At 49.3% G+C, this 24758-nt stretch overlaps 1 protein-coding gene across 8 annotated transcripts in view; it reads left to right on the forward strand.

The window, feature by feature from the left end:
* Positions 1-554: 554 nt before the first annotated feature.
* Positions 555-24758, forward strand: part of PLEKHA7 (pleckstrin homology domain containing A7) — a 232926-nt gene continuing 208722 nt past the window's right edge. For all 8 annotated transcript variants that reach the window (XM_050759314.1, XM_050759318.1, XM_050759316.1 and 5 more), the window contains exons 1-3: positions 555-664; positions 784-860; positions 939-996. In XM_050759314.1, coding sequence (XP_050615271.1) covers positions 579-664; positions 784-860; positions 939-996 — 221 coding nt within the window. In that variant the 5' untranslated portion in view covers positions 555-578. The remainder of the gene's footprint in view (positions 665-783; positions 861-938; positions 997-24758) is intronic.

Genomic DNA, 24758 nt, shown 5'->3' on the forward strand with positions numbered 1-24758 from the left:
GTTAAGCACTTTATGCGATTGTTACTTCATTTAATCTACACAACAATCCCGTGGAGACTCGATTAACCTTACAGGGGAAGAGACGGAGGCTGGGAATATGGCAGGAACCTGAGTGTTAACTTGGTTCACACACGAGCGGAGTTCCCGGGTCGGGAAGTTCTGTGGTGCGGGTCGGCCGGGGTTTACCGAGCGTTCGGGCGCGCGCCGTTTTCGGAGTTGGTCGGGTCCAACCGTGCGCCCCGAAGCTGCCAGGCGCGCCCGCCAGCGGCCCCCCGGGCAGCCTGGGTCTCCCGGCCTCGGGGGCAAAGGGGAGCGCCGGGACCAGCAGGCTGGGGGCGGGGAAGGCGTGAGGACAAAGGCCGCGGGCACCGCGCCGGGCCGGCCCGTGAGGCGGCGAACTCCGGTAGCCAGGACCCGGCCGGGCGGTCGCTCCCCGAGGAGCCCGCGCCTGCATGGAGCGCCTCGCGGCACAGCCGGGCCACGCGCAGGCCGAGCCCCCACCACCGCCTCCACCCCCGCCCGCGCCCCCGCCCCCGCCCCCTCCTCCCCACCCCGCGGCGGCTCCGCGCTCGGCGAACATGGCGGCGGCGACGGTCGGGCGGGACACTTTACCTGAGCACTGGTCCTACGGGGTGTGCCGGGACGGCCGTGTCTTCTTCATCAAGTGCGGCGCGAGGACGCGGGGACGCGGGTGGGGGCGCGGAGGTAGGGGCGCGGGGCGGGGGCAGGGCGGGCGCCCCACGGGCTGTGGCGGCGCTAACAGGTGCACCTCTCTGCCCGCAGTGACCAGCTCCGCCGCACGACCTGGCTGCACCCGCGCACCGGGGAGCCCGTCAACTCGGGCCACATGATCCGCTCAGGTGGGCGCCGGGCCGGCGGGTGGGGGGCGCGCGCCGCGGCTGCCCAAGTTTGACCGGACTTTTCTGGCGTTTCCGCAGACCTGCCCCGCGGCTGGGAGGAAGGCTTCACGGAGGAGGGCGCCAGCTACTTCATCGAGTGAGTGAGTGGGGCCGCCGCGCTCGCACCTGTGCCGCGAGGGTCCCTCCAGGTTCCCGCCGGGCGCCCCGCCCTCCCTCTGCTCCCGCCGGCCCGGGCTCGTTGGCGCGCGCTGCGCCGCGGCCGCACTCAGGGTTTTGTGTGCCGGAGTTGTTTGGCGGCCTCAGAGAGGGAGGCGGTGGGGGCCGCATCTACGGTGGGGACCTGGGCGGAGGGGGGAAGGGGCCGCAGACTCTGCGCCCTGGACCTTGCAATCCGGCTGCATTCGGGTGCTGGTGTGAGGGCTGGGCACGCCTGCCCTCTGGGGTCTTGGGCTGCGCCCCGCCGGGAGAGGCGGGTGCCGGGACCGGGATGGGCTCGGGTTGGGGGAGTAGAACGAGGAGTTCTGTCCTGGTGTGGGCTTCCTGCGGGGTTGGAGTGGGGAGAGGGAGAGACTAGGGGAATCTCGCTTAGGAGGACCCCCTTCTCCGGCCACAGTCTCTGGGATGGTCGCGGAGAGTCGGAACCTCGCCCCCGGCCTCCATCCACTGCGCGGGCCTGCGGGGAGGGAGGGGGTGGGGAGGGGAACTGGTCAACCAATGACGTTCCTCGAGCGCTCCGCGTCTCTTCGGCCGGAGCTGAACCGGGCTATAGCTGGTGCCTGGGTTAGTCCAGGGGCAACTTTTCCGCAAAAACCCCGGAGCGTTGGCGCACCAGCCAGGTTACCCTGGGTCTGTAGGATCAGTCCATGTCTGATTGGGGCGCAGTAAGTGAAGGCGCGGGTCAGGCTCCTATGCCAGTACTGGCTTTGCTTTCCCACTCCGGCGGCAGCCTGTGTTGCAGCGTGTTTCCCTCTGCCTGCTGAGCTCCGGGAGACCAGAAACTGCCTTTGACCTCTTGCCCCAGTGCCCGACGGAGAGTAGGCACTCGGTAAATGTTTGTTCACTGAATGAATCAACTCGCTAAAGGTCTGGATGGTGGTCTGACTAGTACTGGGTGTACTTCGGCGACTATGAGTCAGAACTACTACTGTTAGGAGTAAAGCGGCTTATTTCAAGAAAACCCCGGAACCTCCTTTTCTGGTTTGGGTTCTTGCACAATAGTTGAAAATACTAATGGGTGAGATTTACAGACCTGAGGATAGGGCCTTGCTGCGGTTCTGTTGCCCTGCCTCGTATGTGTGTGTGTGAAGTTGGGGAGTTGGCTGGGGCCATCAGAATCTTGCTATCAGTGGGCCTCTCTGGCTCATAACTGCATCAGTTGGTATTATTACAATTATCCTGTGTGCCACACGTTCACACGTTGTTCTAGGCATTGGGAACAAAAAACAGACAAAGTGCTCATGGAGCTTGCAATCTAATAGGAGAGGGAAGGGAGTAGAAAATAAGTAAAAAACACGAATAATAATATCAGATCGTGGTTACTACTGTGCAGAAAGTTAAAATAAGGTGATGTGATATGGAGTGACTGGGTGGCTTGGTTGTACTGGGAGATCGGGATGGTGTTTCTGAATAGGCAACGTTTAAAGTAAAATTTGAATGACAAGAAGGAGACATCATGTGATGATGAGTTGGCAAAGCATTTCGGGAAGAGCGAACAGCCAGGGCAAGGGCTTAAGGCAGAAAAGAGCTTGGAGTTTAAGGAGCAGGAAGGCCAAGTAGCTGGAATGTGGTGCACAAGGGAGAAAGTGGCATGAGGAGAGGTCACAGGTAGGAGAGAGGTAAGTGCTGCAAAGCTTTGTGAGCCAGGGTGAGGAATTTTCTTACTTTATTCTAAGTCCAGTGAAACGTCATTGGAGGGTTTTGAGCAGGGAAGTGGCATGATTCGGTTTGTGTTTTTAGAACGATCACTGTGAGGAGATTGGATTGTAGGTGGTCACTGCAGGGGGAGGCAGGAGAGCAGCTGAGGCTGTTGCCCTTGTCCATGCAGGAGTTAGCAGTGGCTTGCCTGAGGGTGGTAGCACAGTAGTGGTCACATTCAGGCTATGTTTAGGAAGTAGGCTCTTCATGCCTTCATGATGGACTGAATAAAGTCTGTGAGAGAAAGAGAAGAGGCAAAGATGACTCCTCAGGGCTCGAGCACCTGACTGGATAGCATTCATATTGTTGAGATGGGAAGAGCCGGTTTGGGGTGGAGGAGAATCATGAGATCTTGTTTTGCCATCTTACATTTGAGATATGAGTATGTCAGAGAGTGTGATCTGAAGCTTGGTGGGGAGAGAGGATGGAAGAGACCCACTGGGCATAATATATGTTATTCGAGACCATGGGATTAGATGAAATCCCCTCGGAAGAGAGTACAGACGGAAGACCGATGTTCTGAGCCTTTGGGTGGTCAAAGCAGTGTTTAGAGGGGAGAGAGGTGAAGCCAGCAAGGAGACTGAAAAGGACTGAGAAGGTGGGAGAAACCCCAGGAGAATGCAGGGTCACAGAAGTCTTAAAGGACAAAAGCTGACTGGAGTAGGTGGAAGATAAAATACGGGGTGAAGACAGGGAGTCAGTTAGGCAAATCTTCCAGGTAGTTTTGTTGCAAAGTGGCCTTGAGACATTAGCTGGTAACTGGAGAGGATGTGGGTTTGAGGGAGGGTTTTCCTTTCTTTTTTTTAGTGGAAGATTGTACAGCATGTTTTGTTTTGATGGGAATGATCCCATGGAGAGGGAGAAGTCGATGCTGCAGGAAAGAGAGTGGGCAGTTGCTGGAGCAGTGTTTTTAAGAAGGTAAGAGGGATGAGATCCATGGCTTGCATCTCACTGGCCTCATCCAGGGGCAGGGCCCATCATTCATTTGACAGGAGGAAGGGCTGCAAGTGTTCCAAAGTACCAGGTGCAACCTTGGACTGGGTGTGTGAGGCCATGTGTGGGACTGTGGAGGCTGGAGCACAGCCTTCCACACCTTTGCTGACTCTTCCATGGTAACTTGTCTGTGAGGTCCCTAATGATTTTCCTACAGTGAGCTCCCATGCCCCCAGGGCCTTGGATCTTCCAGGCCTAGGGAAAGCAATGTGTGACAGTGTTCCCTACCCTCAAAGGCAGGGCCCTGTGGCAGATGATTGTACTTTGGACCTCCTTCTGTAACAATTTTTTGAGAGACTTAAGGGTTTTGGGAGTAATTGTTCTCTCCCTCATCCCCCGCCCCCCACATAAAAAAATGTTTTCCTGACAAATGTTTGTCTGATTTCTTAGCTTTGCCGTGAGCATTTCTGAATGTTTGATTTTTGTGTTGAGGGCAGGAGCCTCCTGTAACTGGCTCATAGAGTGAGAGGGACAAAGCATTGACACAGCTGATTTTATTTTTCCTAATGGATCCTTGCACAGGAAAGTTGTGTGAGTTTTTACAGGATGTATTCAGTTGTTCCTCATATTTAGCAGATTAAAAAATTTTAATTTTTGAAAAAATTGTAAGAAACAGAATCTTCCTCTGTCTCCTAGTCTGGAATACAGTGGTGCAGTCATAGCTCACTGCAGCCTTGAACTCCTGGGGCCAAGTGATCCTCTCACTTCAGCCTCCCAAGTAGCTGGAACTACAGATGCAGGCCACCATGACTGGCCAGCAAATGTTTTAATACTCTCCAGAGTCCATTTCTTTTCTTTCTTTCTGTCTTTTTTTTTTTTTTTTTTTTTTTTTTTAAAGACAGCATTGCTCTGTCACCCAGGCTGTAGTGCAGTGGCATGATCTCAGCTCACTGCAACCTCTGCCTCTTGGGTTCAAGTGAGTCTCATGCCTCGGCCACCCCCAAAGTAGCTGGGACTACAGGTGTGCACCACCACGACTGGCTAATTTTTGCATTTTTAGTAGAGACGGGGTTTCACCATGTTGGCCAGGCTAGTCTCAAACTCCTGACCTCAAGTGATCCGCCTGCCTCAGCCTCCCAAAGTGCTGGGATTATAGGCATGAGTCACTGCACCTAGCCTCAGAATCCCTTTCTTGAAGCAGAAAAGCTTGAGCTTAGGCAGGTGAATTTTAGTTTTGATTTCTGTACTTTTTGTTCAGTTTTGCATTAATGAGGGACAAAATATATAAGAAATCTACTGCTGATTCTCCCAGTTCTAGACTAAAGGATGTTGATAGCCCCTTTAAAAAGATTTTTTTGGCTGGGTATAGTGGCTCATGCCTGCAGTTCCAGCACTTTGGGAGGCAGAGGCAAGGGGATCACTTGAGGCCAGGAGTTTAGGATCAGCCTGGGCAACACAGAGAGACCTCATCTGTACAAAAAATGAAAAAATTAACGGTGGTATGCTCGTGTAATCCTAGCAACTTGAGAGGCTTAAGTGTGAGGATTGCTTGAGCCCAGAAGTCTGAGGTTACCATGAGCTATGATTGTGATACTGTACTCCAGCCTGGACGACAGAGTGAGACCCTGTCTCTAAATAAATAAGTAAATAAATGACTTTTTGTACTCCAGCACTTCTCTACTATGAATCCCTCAGCTGGGTAGCAAGGTATAATAGTAATTTTGATAATAGTGTCATTAACAGAAGTAGCAATAATAGTAGTAATAATTATGTAACAGCCTAATCTTTTTGAGTCTTTGAAAAATGGTAGGAACTGTTCTGTAACTATCATTGATTTAATTCTCACAATAGTTTGATGAGGTAGCAACTATTACTAGTTCTGTTTTACAGACATAGAATCTTGCAGTAATCCTGGACATTCCTAGAGCAGATGGTTTTTTCCTTGTGTCTTTTCTTATTTGATCTTTGTAACAGCCCCTGGAGGCAGGAGGGGAGGAATCATCCCCATTCTTCAGATGATGAAACTCAGGTCCATGAAGGTTCAGTGATTTTGCTGAAGTGTTTGAGCTGAGACTAGAATATAAGTCTTCAGTCCCTCGTGTGATAGCCACAGTAGTAGTGGTGGCTCCCACCCCAGGCCATGCATCTTGAAGGAGATGGATGCCCATATGCCATTGCTCTGAGTTAGGCTTCCCCAAGGCTCATGGGGCCAGACCCCATCTTTGCTTTTTCTGGGGACTGAGGTACTTTGGAAGGGCAGTATCCCTTGCTCTCCTATGCTGATTAGTGGTGGTACATGTCTCTGATTAGTAAGAAATTGAAGACATTGATTATTAGTAAATACAATTTGGCAGACACAGCTTTTTAAAACATGGGACCTATGAGGGAGAAGTTTCTAGAAGAGACCATGGGAGTTAGAGTATTACACTGGGCTGCTCTTCAGTGGTTTCATGGAACCTTGTGAATTGTGTTCCCCCTACAGCAGATGTTCAGTAGGTCGTGAGGCAATGAGGAGATGTCAGAGAAGAGGGGCTCACCCACCTTGCCTGTGCCAAGGCTGTTCCCTGAAGGCAGGCATCTTATTCCCCACTTCTGAGACTTAGGCACCCAGCGCAGGGCTGGGAGCTGAGTAGGCACTTGATATATCTTGAGCAAGCAGTGTTTTAAAGAGACCCAATGAGTTTTCTAGGTATTACAGGTCTTGGAAAACTCCTTACTGGGAAGGAGATTGGGGTGGAGGAGAATGAGTAAGGTGAAAGAAGCTCAACAGCCACAAACAGGCCTGTCAAGGCTGGTGCCTAGACCCAGGCTTCTTGGATACAGTCAGTTGCTGTTGAGAACAATGCTCAAAGCTGGCCAGTGGAGGCTCAGTGGCCTCCTCTGCGTCTTCATCTCATATCCTTATTGCTCTGCATCTGCGACTGGGACCTATTGGCTACTGGACTAGGCTATCTTCCTTCTCTGGCTGCTGGGCCCTTGGCATCCTCTGTGACTTGGCACAAGGGTACTGGCAGGAACCAGCTAATTGCTGCACAAGACCCTTTCTAGCTTCAAGTTTCTCAGTTTTAGCTTTGGGGTTGTGTGGAGCCACCTTGTGTAGGTACTATCTCTTTGTGGGTACCTGTCCCTAAGTGAGGACAGCTAGACTCTGGGAAAGTCACTTTTGAGGCTTGCAGTAAGGCTAACTTTCCCCTCCCCTAGGACCTGAAGCACGTCCTAGCGACAGGACTGGCTACATAATTTGCAGAGCCTAAGTGTAAAATGAAAATGCAAGGCTCCTTATTCAAAAAGAAGGAAAAAGTATTAGCTTGGTGCAAATGTAATTGTGGTTAGTGCCATTACTTTTGATGGTAAAAACTGCAATTACTTTTGCACCAACTGAATATCTTTAGGCCGGGTGTGGTGGTTCACACCGGTAATCCCAGCACTTTGAGTGGCCAAAGTAGGAGGATTGCTTGAGCTCAGGAGTTTGAGACTAGCCTGGGCAACATGGTAAAACCCCATCTTTACAAAAAATACAAAACTTAGCCGGTGTGATGGCGCATGGCTATAGTCCCAGCTACTAGGGAGGCTGAGGTGGGAGGATCACTTGAGCCTGGGAAGCGGAGGTTGCCGTGAACTGAGCTCATGCCACTGCACTCCAGCCTGGGTGACAGAATGAGACTCTGTCTCAAAAAAATAAAAAATAAAAAATAAATCATCTTTAAAGATACTAAAATATAAAATTTTGTTATTCTGTAGTTTTTCCCTTGACGTCATTTTTTAAAAAAATTGCTATTTATGGGCATGGTGGTGGGCACCTGTAATCCCAGCTACTTGGGAGGCTGAGCCAGGAGGAACACTTGAACCCAGGAGGTGGAGGTTGCAGTGAGCCAAGATTGCGCCATTGCACTCCACCCTAGGCAACAAGAGTAAAACTCTGTCTCAAAAAAAATTTTTTTTATTTTTGCTATTTAATGCCATTCTACATAAAGAAAAATTAAGTTTAAATTATTAGCATAAATGTTATAGTTCTATTTTGTAGAATATAATGTTTTAAATGTGAATATCAGTGCATTTACCTCATATGCTATGCTAGGAATTGCCACCACCATACCCCACTCCAAGACACCATAGAGCACAAGCACCTGTATCCATGCCCCCCGGGCAGTGGGGAGGAGCAGGGCGCCCAGGCAGGGCTAAGGGCTCCAGGAGGCTGGGAGTGGGCAGTTAAGAACCTGGCCCTCTGAGGCAGGGAGTGGGGACCAGGCATGAGTCCTTCAGAAGGTTGCCTCTGGAGATAATGCCAAGTATCGAGGGTGTGTGTTTTGTATTCAGCAACCCATTTTTTAATCTGAAATTAAAGGGAGTTGGAGAGTGAAGGATGAAACAAATGTGACAGATGTTCAGGTGGGGATCTTGTAGACACCAGGCCTAGAAGGCCTTTAGGAAAGCCAGTAAATACTGGATGGCTCAGGAGGCTGCCCTTAATTATGCCCTCACCCAGCTGACAGTCTTCTGGGCCACCCCTACGAAGGAGTCTGTCCTGTCATCTATATTTTCCTCCCTAGATAAATGTTGAACTTCATGGTAGTGAAATTTATCTTGTAGAATGTCAAACCTGTTGATTCACTTATTTGTCATCTTCTTTTTTTTTTCTGTTTTTGTGACAGAGTCTTGCTCTGTCACCCAGGGTGGAGTGTAGTGGCGGGATCTCAGCTCACTGCAACCCCTGTCTCCCGGGTTCAAGTGATTCTTCCACCTCAGCCTCACGAGTAGCTGGGACTACAGGTGTGTGCCACCACTCCCGGCTATTTTTTGTATTTTTAGTGCAGATGGGGTTTCACCATGTTAGCCAAGCTGGTCTCAAACTCCTAACCTCAGGCAATCCCCCTGCCTTGTCCTCCCAAAGTACTGGGATTACAGGCGTCAGCCCCCGTGCCCAGCCGTTTTTTTTTTTTTTTTTTTTTTTTTTAATAGATGGAATTTCATTCTTGTTGCCCAGGCTGGAGTGCAATGGTGTGATCTCGGCTCACTGCAACCTCTGCCTCCCTCGTAGCTGGGATTACAGGTGTCCACCACCATGCCCAGGTAATTTAGTAGAGACGGGGTTTCACATGTTGGTCAGGCTAGTCTTGAACTCCTGACCTCAGGCTATCCACCCACCTTGGCTTCCCAAAGTGCTGGGATTACAGGCATGAGCCACCATGCCCAGTCTTATTTGTCATCTTTCTTATTGAGGTGTTGCTGGGAACAGCAGTCCCAGAAACTTTATTTCAAAACTGGGAGTAATAGGCCCACAAAGAATTTCTGGCAAACTAGCAGCTTACATATATATTAAAATAGAAATTCTGAACCCCCTCATTGAAGGTTAAGAAAGGTTCTCCCAACCTGGCAAGTTTTGGCAAAATCCCATGCTTTATATTTCCCTTCCTGGTTGTGTTTTCAAGGGTAAAAACAGGTTCACAGATTTAAACGTTAGGTTCTGTGGGAAAGGAAAAACAGTGAGTGTTGTTTAGAAAGCAAAAGGAAGGATTAGGAGCCATAATTTGTACCACATCTCCAAAAAGAAACTTCTTTAAGAAAACCTCTTTAAGAAAAATGGTTGCTATTGCTTCTTAAGGCTCTTTACCCAAGAGAGGAGTGTGTTTTAGATACAGGACAGATGCTGTGTTGGGGAGAGGTGTTTTTTTTTGCCACCTCATATGATGAGGGTGGGTGTACGTTTCTTGTGCCTTGATGGCACCCTCTCTATTCTTTCTCTCTCTCTTTTTTTTTTTTTTGAGACAGAGGTTTGCTCTGTCACCTAGGCTGGACTGCAGTGGTGTGATCTCAGCTCACTGCAACCTCCGCCTCCTGGGTTCAAGCGATTCTCCTGCCTCAGCTTCCTGAGTAGCTGGGATTACAGACACCCACCACCATGTCTGGCTAATTTTTGTATCTTTAGGAGAGATGGGGTTTCACCATGTTGGCCAGGCTGATCTCAAACTCCTGACCTCAAGTAATCCCCCTCCTTGGCCTCCCGAAGTGCTGGGATTACAGGCGTGAGCCACCGTGCCCAGCCTCTATTCTCTTTTGATGTCTATGGGAGTAAGTTTGGTGCTTCCTAAATTGAGAACTTTGGAAAAAGATTAAGACAGCACTTTAAACAGAAACATATGCAGGGGCACGGAGATGCCAGTTTACCCCCTGTTAAGTCTGAGGTGACAGAGGACTGCAGGAAGACTGCTTGTTGGCTTTTCAGCCTCAATATGTGGAATATTTGGCAATTCAGTGAAGTGCCTGCTCTTGTTTTCTATCTTCAGTGGACAGCACAGCGCAGGTTTGAATCTCTTTGCTCAGTGTAAGACAGCAGCATCTCAGTAAACTGGCAGGTGTCTTAAGTAAATATTGGCAGAGGGAAAAACACAGAGGAATATGGTTATATTTGCCTGTTGTTTTTAAATGGCTGTCAAAACATTTGCTTTTCAATTCTGAAATGAGAAATATTTTGAGTTAATGTTTTTATCGTTTACAGAGTATTTCACGAACATTCTCTGGTTTGTCCCATAATTATAGCATTTTTTTAGTGTGGGAATTTGGGCTCAGAGGGTTAAAGTGACTTCTCTAAAGTTGTATACTGGGCTGGGCACAGTGGCTCACGCTTGTAATCCCAGCACTTCGGGAGGCCGAGGCGGGCAGATCACCTGAAGTCAGGAGTTCAAGACCAGCTTGGCCAATGTAGTGAAACAACATCTCTACTAAATATACAAAAATTAGCCAGGTGTGGTGGTGTGTGCCTGTAATCCCAGCTACTTGGGAGGCTGAGGTAGGAGAATCACTTGAACCCAGGTGGCAGAGGTTATAGTGAGCTGAGATTGCACCATTGCACTCCAGCCTGGGCGACAAGAGTGAAACAATGTCTAAAAAAAAAAAAAGAGCTGGGCGCGGTGGCTCAAGCCTGTAATCCCAGCACTTTGGGAGGCCAAGACGGGCGGATCACGAGGTCAGGAGATCGAGACCATCCTGGCTAACACGGTGAAACCCCGTCTCTACTAAAAAAATACAAAAAAAACTAGCCGGGCGAGGTGGCGAGTGCCTGTAGTCCCAGCTACTCGGGAGGCTGAGGCAGGAGAATGGCGTAAACCCGGGAGGCGGAGCTTGCAGTGAGCTGAGATCCGGCCACTGCACTCCAGCCTGGGTGACAGAGCGAGACTCCGTCTCAAAAAAAAAAAAAAAAAAAAAAAAAAAAAAAAAAAAGAAAGAAAGAAAAGAAAAGAAAAGAAAAAAGGTGTATACTGCATTAGCTGAGCTTCTTCAAAGTTCAAGGGAGAGGCCTGGATATATTGTTCCTCATATCCAGGCTTCTCAGACTTTTCAGCCTTAGGTCTAATGGCAGAAGAGAATGAAGGCCAACTCACCTAGGAGACTAGATGCAAGAAGTGCCATTAAATGTTGGTTCTGTCCAAAAATTCATTGACAGACTAAAATTGAGACTTTACCCTCTATTTAATTCATTATGGAATCCTTTCTCATATCTTCCTTTCAAATCAATACTTTGGCCAGATGCATCATGTTTATTGCTTTGTGTTCTAAACAGGAATGTGTACCGGCAGAGGAATGCCAGATCCCCCTGTTAAGTCTTAGGTGACAGAGGAGGGTGGGGAGACTCCTTGTTGGCTTTTCAGCCTCTCTGGGCCCTACATCTCCAAACAGGATGTACAGGAGGACTTAAGGAAAACATCAGCAGCTGTGGTAACGTTGGATTGTCTTTTGCTTGTACGGAGTTGTGAGTTGTGCTGGATCACTTCTCTCTCTCATTCAGCCTCCTCACACTCTTCGGGATACCGGCCTGGGCAGCAGGGCTGGTTTTTGTTGAAGCCCAAAGCACAACTAGGCAACTTCATCATGCAGAAAAATGTATGAAAAGAGCTTTTGATGTGGGTGACAGCATGTGTAAAGAGACGGTAGCCAAGTGTGTGGACTTTGGAGTCAGACTACCTAATCTCTAATTCAGCTCCACCCTGTATAGCTCCCTAACCTTGGCAGGTTACCTACTCTCTTTAAGCCTTACTTCCTCACCAGTAAAATGGGGTTAAATGTGAGGATTATGTGAGTTAATTGATGGAAAGGGGTTAGCAAGTAGTAGTGCCACATTTACTGTTACATTGTAAATGCCCAATAAATGTGAGTTCCTCTTCTGTACATCTACACAGCTATGAGGCGGAGTGAAGACATGACTTCTGAGTCCTAACTGCATTCAGTGGCTGCAGAAGTCTGGTGCCCTTGAACTAGGATTGCCAGGGTCAGGGGCATGCAAACTGTAGAACTCAACTCACAAGTTGGTTTAGACCAATAAAAACTGCACAGCCTTGGGCTGGGCGCAGTGGCTTATGCCTGTAATCCCAGCACTTTGGGATACCAAAGTGAGTGGATCACCTGAGGTCCGGAGTTCGAGACCAGCCTGACCAACACGGAGAAACCTCATCTCTACTAAAAATACAAAATTAGCCGGGCGTGGTGGTGCATGCCTGTAATCTCAGCTACTCAGGAGACAGAGGCAGGATAATTGCTTGAACCCGGGAGAGGGAGGTTGCAGTGAGACGAGACTGCCCCATTGCACTACTCCAGTCTAGGCAACAAGAGTGAAACTCTGTCGCAAAAAAAACCAAAAAACAAAAAAACCAAAAAACAAAAAAACAAAAAAAAAAACCCGACTATTCTGGTACTTAAAGGATACCCTTATTCTTGGAAATACACACTGAGGTTATTTGCTCTTAAGTAGTTAAGTTGTGCGATGTGGGGGAAAATTATGTTGGGGGGAAGGAGTGATGACAGAGCAAATAGGGCAAAATATTAACAGTGGGTGAGTCTGAGTTAGGGGTGAAATCCTGAGAAAGAGGTAAAACCAGGTTTACCTCTTTCCTGGGCAGTTAGAAGGCTGCACAGATGTCTGCTGCTTAATCTGTGCAGCCACCTGGTTATCGGCTCTGACCACTAAAGGACAAATGCATTGTCTGGCACGTCTCAGGTCATAGGTGTCAACAATAATCTTCGTGGTGCTTTCTAGTTGAAAAATGCATTTGTTGTAGAGGCAGATATTTTGATTGTCCTCATTTTACAGATCAGGCATTTGAGGCTGGTGGGGGCAGGGAGTGGTGGTTAATAGATCTTTCCAAGGCCCCAGCATCACCGAGGCGTTTGAGACTTGAACTCAAGTCTTCTTGGCTCCAAATTCTATGCAGTTTCTACCATGGTACATGGTGCCCTGTGGCTCTCATCATCACTCTTTCTATTCCTTTTTTTTTTTTCTTTAAGAGTTGAGGTTTTGTTCTATTGCCCAGGCTGGGGTGCAGTGGTACCATCTCAGCTTACTGTAACCTCAAACTCCTGGGCTCAAGCAATCCCCCCGCCTCAGCCTCCTGAGTAGCTGGGACTACAGGTGTGCACTGCCATGCCCGGCTAACTCCCTGTCTACTGATTCCTCCCTCTAGGGTCTATCCCTCAAAAGTAGTTCTCTGCCTGCATCTTCCCTGATGACTGTGAGGCAGAAGCCCCCTTGGGCCTCCCTCAGAAAGACAGGGTAGAAGAGTGATGGGTGGTGGATAGTCCCCAGGCAGAACTGTGAGCCAGTCCCTGGTGCTCTGGGGGAGTGGACCTCCTCAAGCCGGAGAGGCACCCTCTCCCCCAACAGATGTCAGCTGACCTTAGCTTAGGGGCTGATGAGCTTCTTAAGCCTGCTTAGAGCCAGGCTGTCTCTTTCAGGCCCTGCCAGAAGAGCATTTCCAGCATCACAGCCAGTTTTCTCAGGGTTTCTCAGGGGCTTTTTTGCCAAGACAGAGCCTCGCCCTCTTGAGGTCTGACAGCTTGGAGTTCGTGTGCAGTCTCTTCCTGGGGCTGCTGGCTATGTCTTGTGACTTCCTGCATCACACTCTATGGTGCAGGGAAGGGGGACAGCATGCTTGGGGGATGGAGGGGCCAGAGATTCCATTCCAGCCCTGTACCAAGGCCCCTGGCTGCACAGCCTCCTGTGTTCTCTCCCACTGGGTGAGGTGGGAGATGAGATCGTCCTCTTCTCGCGAAGAGGGGAGCCAGAGCAATGGTTTAGGTTAATTCAATCACCTTTGCAACAATCATATCCTCTCCACTTGCAAATTGAGCTGTCTGTACCTGTCCACAGATGGAATGAGTTGACCATCTTGAGGGGTGGTGGGCACCTTATTGGGGCAGTTTAATTGGAGGCTGGATGGCTTTTGATCAAGGAATTATCTGTTCAGTCACCAGACTCCAATTAAGCAGCTACTCTATGCCAGATATTGGGTGCTGCGGAGAGAAGTGAAGCTCACTGTTTCTGCCCTCCAGCAGTGCCCAGTACGGGAGAGGAATGCTGGACAGTTCCAATATGGGTGCCTGGGGCTGGGGAGCTTCAGAGGGTGAATGAGGAAGGCCAGGCAGCCATGGAGCAGAGCAGTGAGTGGCCTGAAGCAGGAGAGGCCAATGCAGAAAATGTGAAGGAGCCGGGGATTAGGAGTGAGGTCCATGGTACCTGTGTGCCTGTTCGGGTCTCAGAGTTAGTTCTGAGTTAAGGAGTAGGGACAGACCTTGGATAAAATCCTTCAAGTAGCTTGGCTTCAGGTGCGTGGTATATGGGAGCTATGCCCTAAGGGGCTCCCTGAATTCCTTTGTCTATAGGGTGGTGCCACATAGTGTTTACAAAACATGGATTCTGGGATCAGAGTGCCTGGGTTGAAATCCTCACTCTGCTTTTAGCTTGGGCTGGTCACTTGAATCTGTCTGTGTCTTTAGATGTTTCTTCATCTGTAAGATGGGGACAATGACTGTACCTATCAACTTAGAACAGTATCTGGCAAATTGTACATGCTATATAGGAATTAGCTATTATCACTGCTACTCCTATAAAGGAAGCCCCTTCCTAAAGTGAAATGTGGCCTGGTTGACAGAAGAGCTGTGGTTGGTTCTCTTTGGGGAGATCGCCTAAGGTCAGGGTAGCCAGAGGGAGGAAGAACTGTGCTTTCTTGTTGAGACTTGTCTTTAAAAGGAAACTTGGCAGTAAATGGTTGGTGCTAAATATCAAAGAAACTGTTTCTCATCTCGGAAGCCCTGTGTGGCTGTGTCCAACCAGAGAGAAGATGAACAGGATTCTGGAGGGGTGTCATGGCTCACGCCTGTAATCCCAGCACTTTGGGAGGCTGAGGCAGGTGGATCACTTTAGGTCAAGAGTTCAAGACCAGCCTGTCCAATATGGTGAAATCCCGTCTCCACTAAAAATACAAAAACAAAAAAAATTAGTTGGGTATGGTGATGCACGCCTGTAATTCCAGCCACTCGGGAGGCTGAGGCATGAGAATCATGTGAACCTGGGAGGCAGAGGTTACAGTGAGCTGAGATTCCACCACTGCACTTCAGTCTGGGTGACAGAGTGAGACTCTGTCTCAAAAAACAAAACAAAACAAAAACAGGTTTCTTTATGTACCATTGATTGACACATTTGATTTACATTCCCTGTCTATATCCCCCCTCCAGTGGAGAGGATTCCCACATGTTAGTATTAGGGTTTGCATCTGGTTCTTTTGTGGAGAGACAGTAACCCTGGTATCTATATTAGAGGATTGGTAAGGGGCAGTGAGGGTAGAAATGAATTAGAGCTTCTTTGGGGTGGGGCTGGGAGTCAGCATTTATTACAAGCTCCACAGGTGATTCTTACGGACGCTGAAAGTAGAAGCATCTCTGAGCTTCAGCTTTCCCATCTCTAGAATAATGAAACTATTTTTCTCCCTAGTGTTATTTAAGAATGAAATGTCATAGCCTGTCTGAAGCTCCTACCATGCTATTCAGCACATGGTAGGTGCTCAGGCATTGTGAGTCTCTTTCCTTATAGAAGAACATCTGTCCAAAGTCATTGGGTTAAACTGTGTGAAAGGCCTCGAGCGAGTATCAGTGGGGTACAGCTGTCTGAATGTCCATCCCGTTACCCAGGGTGGAGCCTGGGGAGCCTCTGGTTTTCTCAGTGGAAGGTGGGAATGTGCTGCCTTCACCTCTGCTGAGATGATGCTGTCAGTCCCAGTGGGAAGTGGTGGGAATGAGCTTGGGGGTGACCACTGAATGGGGCCTATGTCTGACTGGGGGTAGGTGTGTAGCTCCACATCTTGGAACCCCATGACCACTTAGAGATCCTGCAGGTGGAGGAGGGCCTGGGGTGACAGATTGTTCTGAGTGATTGACATTGATAGCCAGAGAAGGCAAGTAGAAGGCAATTAAGCTGAGGAATGGGAAGGCTTCCTCTGTGTGGGAGAATACATATGTCCCGGCAGACAGTGGCAATGATGAGCAAGTCAAGGAGATGTCTGGCATTGCAGTTGTCCCTGAGCTGGTCCTGGGGGAATGGGACAGGGCCAGGATTGTGACTCAGTTGCCATGAAGAACTCCCCAGCTCCCTGGGGACAGTGTCAGGCACAGAGACAGTGCTTAGCCAAACAGGTGTGGGTTGGTTGATTTGACATTTGCCATTACCCTCCTCAAACTGCAGATATGCAAGGATAGAGGGCTGGTTGGAGTAGGGAGTGAGTGGGGAATTGTATGGTGTGGCTGGGAGGAGGGGGATAAGTCAGTGGTCAGAGTCCCAGGGAAGAGAAATGATTTCCTACCTACCAAAGAAAGCGTTTGGGAAGATTTGTTTTTCAACACATTTTGACCTGGGGATTTAAAAAATATGGTTGAATGCTGTGAAGCTAAATATCTATAATAACTGTACCCCTTAATGCATTTCTAGATGCAATTGGTGGTGCTTGACATTATATCCACTTATGGAGCCTTCGAATAATTTTTTTTTTTAGCTTTGGTGTGTGGGTGGGAGCTGAAGAGAGCTCAGTCGGTTTTTGTTCAACTTTTTCCAACCTTTCTCACCTGACAATGCATAGATGTGTTTGTGTGTTTGGCACCCGATGGTTTTGAAAATTCCGAGGGGATATTAATTTTTTTGGGGAAAGGAAAGTAATTGGCTTCCTGTTCTGTGAATACATAGATGTTTAAATTAGAACCCAAAGTACACTCTTTATTCCAAAAGCTGCATGTGTCTGAGGAGCCTAGTGACATACGGTGTGAGAATTGTGGGGTAATCTTGCCAGGCCTTTCAAGGCTGCTCCTTGGGGAGGGAGGTCTTGGTTGGTGCTGATTGCCTCCTTGAGTCAGTGGAAAGGTTTGAGAGTTTGTTGTTTGTTTTTCTCCTGAAGGTTCGTGTTGGGTTTTCCTCAGTTCAGGGGTGCTAGTGAGCTGAGGGGTGGGGCTGTGAGGCTGTTACACTGAGAAGCCAATTGCTTCTACTTATTTGTTTATTTTACGAATGTTTATCTGGTGCTGACACTGTTCACATGTACACTGTTCTAAGGGCTTCTCAGATACAGGCTCCTTTAATCCTCATGCCAACCTTATAAGGTAGGTATGGTTATCCTCATTTTATAGATGGGGAAACTGAGGCTCAGAGAGGTTAAGTCCAGTAACTGGATGCACAGGTGTAAGGCGGCAGAGCCGGGGTCACCCAGTGCTCCCTATCTGGGGTTCTCATAGTCTCTCTGTCCAGCTTGGCCTGTCTCCACCATGTTCGTGACAGGCTTTGCTGTGGAGACTGCTCCAGTTTGTTTCAGGGAGACACTCAAGCTTCACACAGGTCAGAGTCCATGGGCATGGTGAGGGAAGAGAGGATGTAGCCGGGGCTGTTAGTCTGGGACTCACTGGATGCAAGCTGCACGCCGCCTTCTGTTGAGTCAGCTCCCCCTTTTGGGGTTGGTAGGAATTGCCACCGCTCCCCCCAGCACATGCACCTGTAGAGAAGCCCCTGGGTTTTGCAGAGAGCCCCTGAGGGAGGGTACAGGCTGTACTGGGGCTCAGAGACCTGGAGCTCAGAGACTAGCTGAGGCAGGCTTTGGGGTCTTGCTATCTTGCCTCCTGCCCATCGAGTGCCAGGTGAATGAAGGAAGTCCACTGTCTGGTTAGCTCCATTCTCCCTCCTATTTCTGGGGTCTGAGAGAGGAGACAGATTGTCAGTCTTTGTTTTGGACTTGACTCCCTCTAGAGATGGAACCCCCTAGCCCAGTCCCACTCAGACAAAGTTAAGAGAATATTGGGAAAATGGGCTCTTCTTCACAGTGGTAGGGTTTGGCATTTTGAGACTCAGCATGAAAACCTCACTCTAGTGCTTTCCTGCAGACTCTGGGGTCATTGCTCAGCTCTTTGTCCTTAGACATTCCTGATGAGAGAAGGAGGAGGTACACTATGGGGTGGAGCAGAGAGAAGATCAGTGGCTTTTCTCTCTGAAGTCCCTATAGGAACCTCAGGGGTATTCTTAGGGGGGTAGTAATGGGAGCAGTGGTGATCTGGGGTGGGTACAGAAACGACCTTGGCCCAGAAGCACAGCCTTGGGGCAGGGGACTCCACTCAGTCCTGATGGGTCCACAGATCAGTCTGTGCTGTGTGAGGCAGTAAAAGGACTTGCTTGGGCTTGGTAGCTCCAGGCTGGGACCTGGCTGAACTTGAAGCTGATATCCACGGGGTAGAGAGCCACTCTGAGATTCAACTTTTTTTTTTTTTTTTTTTTTGAGATGGAGTCTCACTCTGTCACCCAGGCTGGAGTGCAGTGGCAAGATTTCAGCTCACTGCAAGCTCCACCTCCCAGGTTCACGCCATTCTCCTGCCTCAGCCTCCTGAGTAGCTGGGACCACAGGTGCCCGCCACCACGCCTGGATAGTTTTTTGTATTTCTAGTAGAGATGGGGTTCCGCCGTGTTAGCCAGGATGGTCTCGATCTCCTGACCTCATGATCTGCCTGCCTCGGCCTCCCAAAGTGCTGGGATTACAGGTGTGAGCCACCACACCCGGACTCTGGGATTCAACTTTTAAGTTATGTGAAGCATTCTGCAGCACAGGAAACTCCATCCTGGCTGAGGACTATAAGCTGTTGACTTCCTTCCTGCAGATTGATAAGCATTTCCCGACTCTCCCATCCCTGTGTACCTGAGACATTTCTGTAACTGGGTGTGACCTCAGGCCTGTATTCCCAAGGCTGTCAGGGGCTGCGTTATAGCTCTTTCCCACTGAAAAGTCCTGCCTGCCTGCTGTGTGGTTCTCAGGTGGGTTCTCACCTCCCTGAGAGTCTACTGTCTCCATGTTGAGGGCCTTTGACCAGTTTTGGCCTCCCTCACAGTTCAGCTGTTCTCACTCCTGACTTGAAATAGGGCAACTATGGGGTCATGGGTGAGCACACAGGCTTGGAGCCAGACTTCACAGCTGTGGAACTCTGGCAGGCTATGTAACCTCTGTAAAATGAGGTAAATGCTGGTATTTTTGCAGAGATTAAATGAGAATAATACATGCGAAGTACTTAGTCTCCAGAACATAGTATGGTTCAACAGATTTTAGAATTTATTTCCATGAACAACAGGTATTTTGTCTTTTCTCTATAATGGCTATGGTGGTCCAAATGTATTTAAGTAATTTCTTGACTTATCTTCTGCAGGGACTCTGATATACACAGAGGGTACCTGTGTATACTGCCCAGTTAGCTCAGATTCTCAGTTATGGGCATTTTCTAAGGGAGGGCAATGAACATCCTGATAGGTTTAACTAAAGGTTTAAAAATGTCCAACTTTACTTGTGGCTTTTAACCACACCTGCATCCTAATTACCACCTTGGCTGTTATAACTTATAGGTTTAGGCAATCTGGGTATAGTTGTAGCAAAGGTTATTTTTGATTCGAGCCTTGCCTCGCTTCCTCTGGACAGAGGAAGAAAAAGCTGCAGTGATGATGGAGGACTGGAGAGGGGAGGTCAGATTCAGTTTGGCAGTTTAAATCCATTTACTTGACATCATATTTGTTATACTCTGGGGGATATCAGGGAGCTGGCAAAGCAAATGTCCACATTGCTTCAGGTGATAGGATGGTTGGGTCGCGTGCGACTCACTGTCAGGATAAGTAGTGCAGGTGCTGCATGGAGAGTAACACTCAGGAGGGAGCAGTTCAGGGGCTGGATGAGTCTCAGAAGACTTGGTGTATGTGTGGGGGGGTTCTTGTGAACTGGGATTGGGCAGGGAGGAGAGAAAGAGTGGGTGTTGTAGGCGGGGGACCGGCACTCATCGTTCAGGGGGTCTCTTCATTTAGCAGATGTTCACTGAGCACTGGCTGTGTGCCAAGCACTGGCCTGGGCACGGTAGATACCAACATGAGTGAAGCAGAGTATAGAAAAGAGCATTGAAAGCCAGAGTGGCCCAGTGCTTGGGAGCGTGGTCTGCTATGTGGTTGCCTCGGTTTGAATCCCAGCCCTGCCACTGACTAGCTTGTGGTGTGATCCTGAGCAGGTTGTGTACTCTGGAGCCTCAGTTTCCTCATCTGAAAAGTGGGGATGGTAATAATTGTGGCAGGGATTAAATGAATTAATAGGAAGTACTCAGAACAGTCTTGAATATAGAAAGTACTACTGTGTATAGGATATTTACTGTCACTGGAATATTAGCTCCGTGACAGACATTTTGTCTGTTGTGTTCACTGCTGTAGAATGCATCTTGTATATAGTAGGCATTCAGTTAATGAATCAAAGCAACACTGGTGTCCTCAAGGAGTCCAGGAGCCTGTGCTCTGGTGGGGACACAGACATGTCAACAACCAGAGGATACTGTGCAAATGATTTGAGAAGGGAAGCATGGGGCTGGTGGGGCACAGAGGAGGGCTGGCCAGGGGACGCTTGGGGTCGGGGAGCCCGAGCTGGATCTTGAGAAACAAGCAGGGATTTGCTGGGTGACGGAAGGGGTTGGGATGTTTTTGGGAGAGGGGCAGCACAGGCAGAGCCAGGAGAGCATGTCGTTTTCTAGGACACCCGGAGAGAGGATCCTGCAGAATGGACCTCTCAGAGGATCCAGGGAGGGGTCCCAGCAGGGCTGTGACCGGGCCCTCTGAGGCTATAGGGGAGGAAGGTGGAATGTGCTGGTGGTGGTCCCTCAGACTCCAGCCCCCACCTATGTCCACGGAGGGGGGCTGGACAGGTTGGCACCTGTGAGAGCTCCCCTGCAGCAGGTGAGGGTTGGCCTCCAAACAAGGAGAAGGCGGGTGGCCCCCACTGCCACCTGGGAGCACTCCTGCTGTAACATAGAAGGGATGAAGAGAGTGGGTGGTTAGTGTCCCTGGGGGACCTAGTTAAAAACTGACCCCTGGAAGTGCAACTCCGGGTCGCCCTTACTTCCACTCAGACACCGAGGCCTCCTAAGGGGCATCTGGTAAGGGCCACCCTGCTTGCTGCACTTCGTCCCTCCTTGCAGCTCTGCGCAGTGCACAGAAGTCCTGTCACCTGGTGGCCTTGACCCTGCTGACAGAGAAAGACTGGCTTTCAGGCCTGTGTGCTCGGTGCTTCTAGGGGCAGGTGTAGGGGCCATAGGGAAAGATGATGAATTCAAGCTGATAAAACTGATGTGTGCATCATCCCCAGTTGAAGAGGACTTTGAGGAAAAATCTGCTATATACTTAAGCTTGTGTTCCCCGCAGTTTACCATAATTACTCATGGATTTAATTATCTGCCATAGATAATTATCTGATACTAACACCTTGCACTTCCTTGTTTCCTCCCCCTTCCTTAAGTCTGCCCAGACACAGTAGGCAAGAGAGAAAATGGAGACAGCTTTCACTTTTCTCTTCAGCCTACTGCCTTAGTTTCCTTTGGTCTCTCCTGATTTCTCTGAGGGCTTTGGGATTTATTTTTGTGGCTGATCATTTATATACAGGGTTTACCAAAGGTCCTTGTGCAGGGCTTTTAAACTTTAACTGAGGTTGTGGGTATGACAGAGTGTTGACGTTTGCAAGCATGTCAAGTGGAACCATTTAACACCGTTGCAGCTGGGGCAGATTTTATGGTCTGCAATCTAGTGTCAGGAGGCTGCCCAGAGACAAGAAAGGAAACAGTGTCCCTGGCTCATTTCTATACTCACATAACCACCATTTATCTAGTGCCTACTGTGTGCTCAGTGGCTCTTCACAATGACTCTGGGAGGTCGGTGCTGTCAGCAAGTAGAGCCACAGGAACTGAGAGAGCTGGGGTCTCTGTGAATGACCCATGGGTGCTGGTTGTTTCTGGTTGAGAGAGCCACAGGACATGTTTAAAACTGCCAGGGACTTTTGCTGAACCTGCAGGAGTTGTTTCCTGCCTGCCCCCCACTCTGCCTGCCCCCACCCAGCCCCTTCCTTAAGTCCATCCAGAGATAGTAGGAAAGAGGAAAAGTGCAGAAGGTATTCACTTTTCTCTTCAGCCTACTGCCTTACTTTCCTTTGGTATCTCCTGATTTCTCTGAGGCCTTTGGAATTGATTTCTATGGCTGATCATTTACCTGAAGGGGCTCTCACAGAAAGGATTTCTTGGTACTGAGCCTGATAGGAATGTGGCAGGCGGGAGGAGAGAGAGCTGAGGGTCTCCCTGCTGCCTTGGTTCTCTCCCAGGCTGGGCAGGGGGAAAGGTGGCAGAGTTGGCAACATGAGATGCTAGTATGGAAGAGGATTCAATGTCAAATATCATGTCAAATATCACTTAAGGGTCTGGAGGGAATTTCACAACCAGTGAGGCACTTTTCTGTGACCAACAGTTTTCACACATTATTTGCTTTAATCCTTATGGTAGCCCTAAAAGGTGTTATTCCTCCCATTTTGTAGATGAGGACACAGAGGCCCAGGGATGCTGTAACGAGGAATGGTTGGTGTATTCTGATTCTGTCGGCCAGGTTAATTCCTTTTTTTTTTTTTTGAGATGGAGTCTTGCTCTGTTGCCCAGGCTGGAGTGCAGTGGCAAGATCTCAATTCACCACAACCTCCGCCTCTTGGGTTCAAGCAATTCTCCTGCCTCTGCCTCCCATGTAGCTGGGACTACAGGTATGTGCCACCACACCTGGCTAATTTTTGTATTTTTAGTAGACACAAGGTTTCACCATGTTGGCCAGGCTGGTCTCAAACTCCTGACCTCAAGTGATCTGCCTGCCTTGGCCTCCTAAGGTGCTGGGAATAACAGGCATGAGCCACAGCACCCAGCCCATATTGATTCATTTAAAACCTCATAAGAATCCTACAGGTGGCATATTATGATTCTTGTTTACCCATGTAGTACTGAGACCCAGACCCAGAGACCACAGCCAGGAGGTAGTAGAGCCCGAGCTTGAACCCATATCACCAAGTTGCCCTCAGTGGGCTTCCTTATGAAGGAGTTCCTCCTTCCACCCTTGAAAGCCGGGAGCAGTTTGCCCATGAGCCACCTAGCCCTTCAGTGGCGAGGGTAGTGGGGCACAGGGTGGTGAGTCTCTCTGAGAGATGCCCCTTTCCAGTCAGATCTGAGAGCTTCCCCGACTCCCTTCCCAGACAGTCACATAGCTTTCAGCCTAGAGCTCTGCAGAGGCGCAGCATCCAGCCCTGCATGCCCGGGCTGGGGGTCCGTGGATCAAATTCAGTTTGTCCTTTAGCCTACCCAGTACTGGCATCTGGTAAGGCCCAGGACTACCTGGCATCAGGCACATTCCCGGGAAGCTTTTAAAATCCTGTCAGCCCTGCTTTGAAATTTATCCAGAATCAGACCATTCTCACACCCTCCACTGCTACCACCCTAGTCCACACTACTGTCATCTGCCGCCTGGATGACTGCAGTTCCCTCCTAATTGGTCTTTGTGCTTCTCTCCCCATCTGCTAGTATAGCAGCTGAAGGGATTGTTTAATGGTGGAAGTTGGGTCATGGCATCCCTCAGCTCAAACCATCTGTGGGCTCCTATCTCACATACAAAGTGGACTCCAGAATCCTTCGTGGTCCATGAGGCCCATGTCATCTTGTCCCCTCCCCAACCCCATTACCTCTCTGGCCTCATTTCCTCCCATCCCTGCTTCTGTTTCTCAAACGTCTGAAGGGCAGCCAGCTTAGGGCCTTTGAACTGCTGTCGCCTCTATCTGGACTGTTTTCCTCCAGATCTTCCCATGGCTGCTGCTCCCTCACTTTCTCCAGGTCTCTGCTGAGATGTCATCTCCTCAGGGTGACCTTTCTTGATTCCTCTTCTCCAGCACACTCTGTTCTCTCAGTGCTGCTTTCTTTTTCTTTAGAGCTCTCAACCTGACTCAGACATGTTATATTTCAATTTGTTTTCCTCTCCCTGCTAGAATGCATCTCCATGAAGACAAGGAACCAAACCTGTCTTGTTCAAGGCTGTACTTCCAGTACCTAGAATAGTGGTTGTAATAAGTAGGTCCTAAAAAATAATGATTGAATGAATGTATTAAATGGTTGGTTGGAGTCTATAATTTTCCCTCTTTGGGACTCTGCCTGAGAAGCCAACCAGCTGCTGAGAGGTCCCTCCCTGTATCCATAGGAGCCTGGGAGTCTCGGGGGCAGAGGCTGGGCCTTGGGTACTCTGGCTGAGGCTCCCCAAAGATTCCTCTTCAGTTTGGGAACCACCGGCATCCTTGTTTGTCTGCGCTAGCTTCCAGTCACCCCTTCTGGGGAATTATCTGAAAATAGACATTTTCTCATCTGCCCACAATGACAACAGTGAATTAAAATGGGTTGGCTTGCCAGCTAAACATTGGGCATATTCAAATGCCCCTTGAGTTCTCAGAGCCATACAGAAACTGGCAGTGGCCAGAGGAGATGTCATCCACGCTCTTGAGGGTCTCCATGTAGAGTTGGAGCTAAGCTGTGCCCAGAACAATAGGATTCACTCAATGTTCTGGGATGTGATAGACCAGAAGGAGACAAGCTGATGTTGCGTGAATCCTTCCTGTGCATAGTACGCAACCACAGTGCTTAGGTAGTACGAGTATTTGGTAATGCCCAGGAATACCTGGCATCAGGCACATTTCCAGGGAACTTTTAAAATCTCCTCAGCGCTGCTTCAAAATTTAAAGTGTTACAACCTTGAGGTTGATAATGTTATGCCCATTTGATGGGATGGGAAAATTGAGACTCTGAATTGATGGGAACCAGGCTTTCATGGACCCCACAGCCTTAGGAGTAACTGAGAAAGGCTCTCAGGAAGGACTTATAAGCAGGCCATGAAGGACGGGTGGTCTTCCT

The sequence above is a fragment of the Macaca thibetana genome, chromosome 14 (genome assembly GCF_024542745.1).
Source record: "Macaca thibetana thibetana isolate TM-01 chromosome 14, ASM2454274v1, whole genome shotgun sequence".
Taxonomy (NCBI): Eukaryota; Metazoa; Chordata; class Mammalia; order Primates; family Cercopithecidae; genus Macaca; species Macaca thibetana.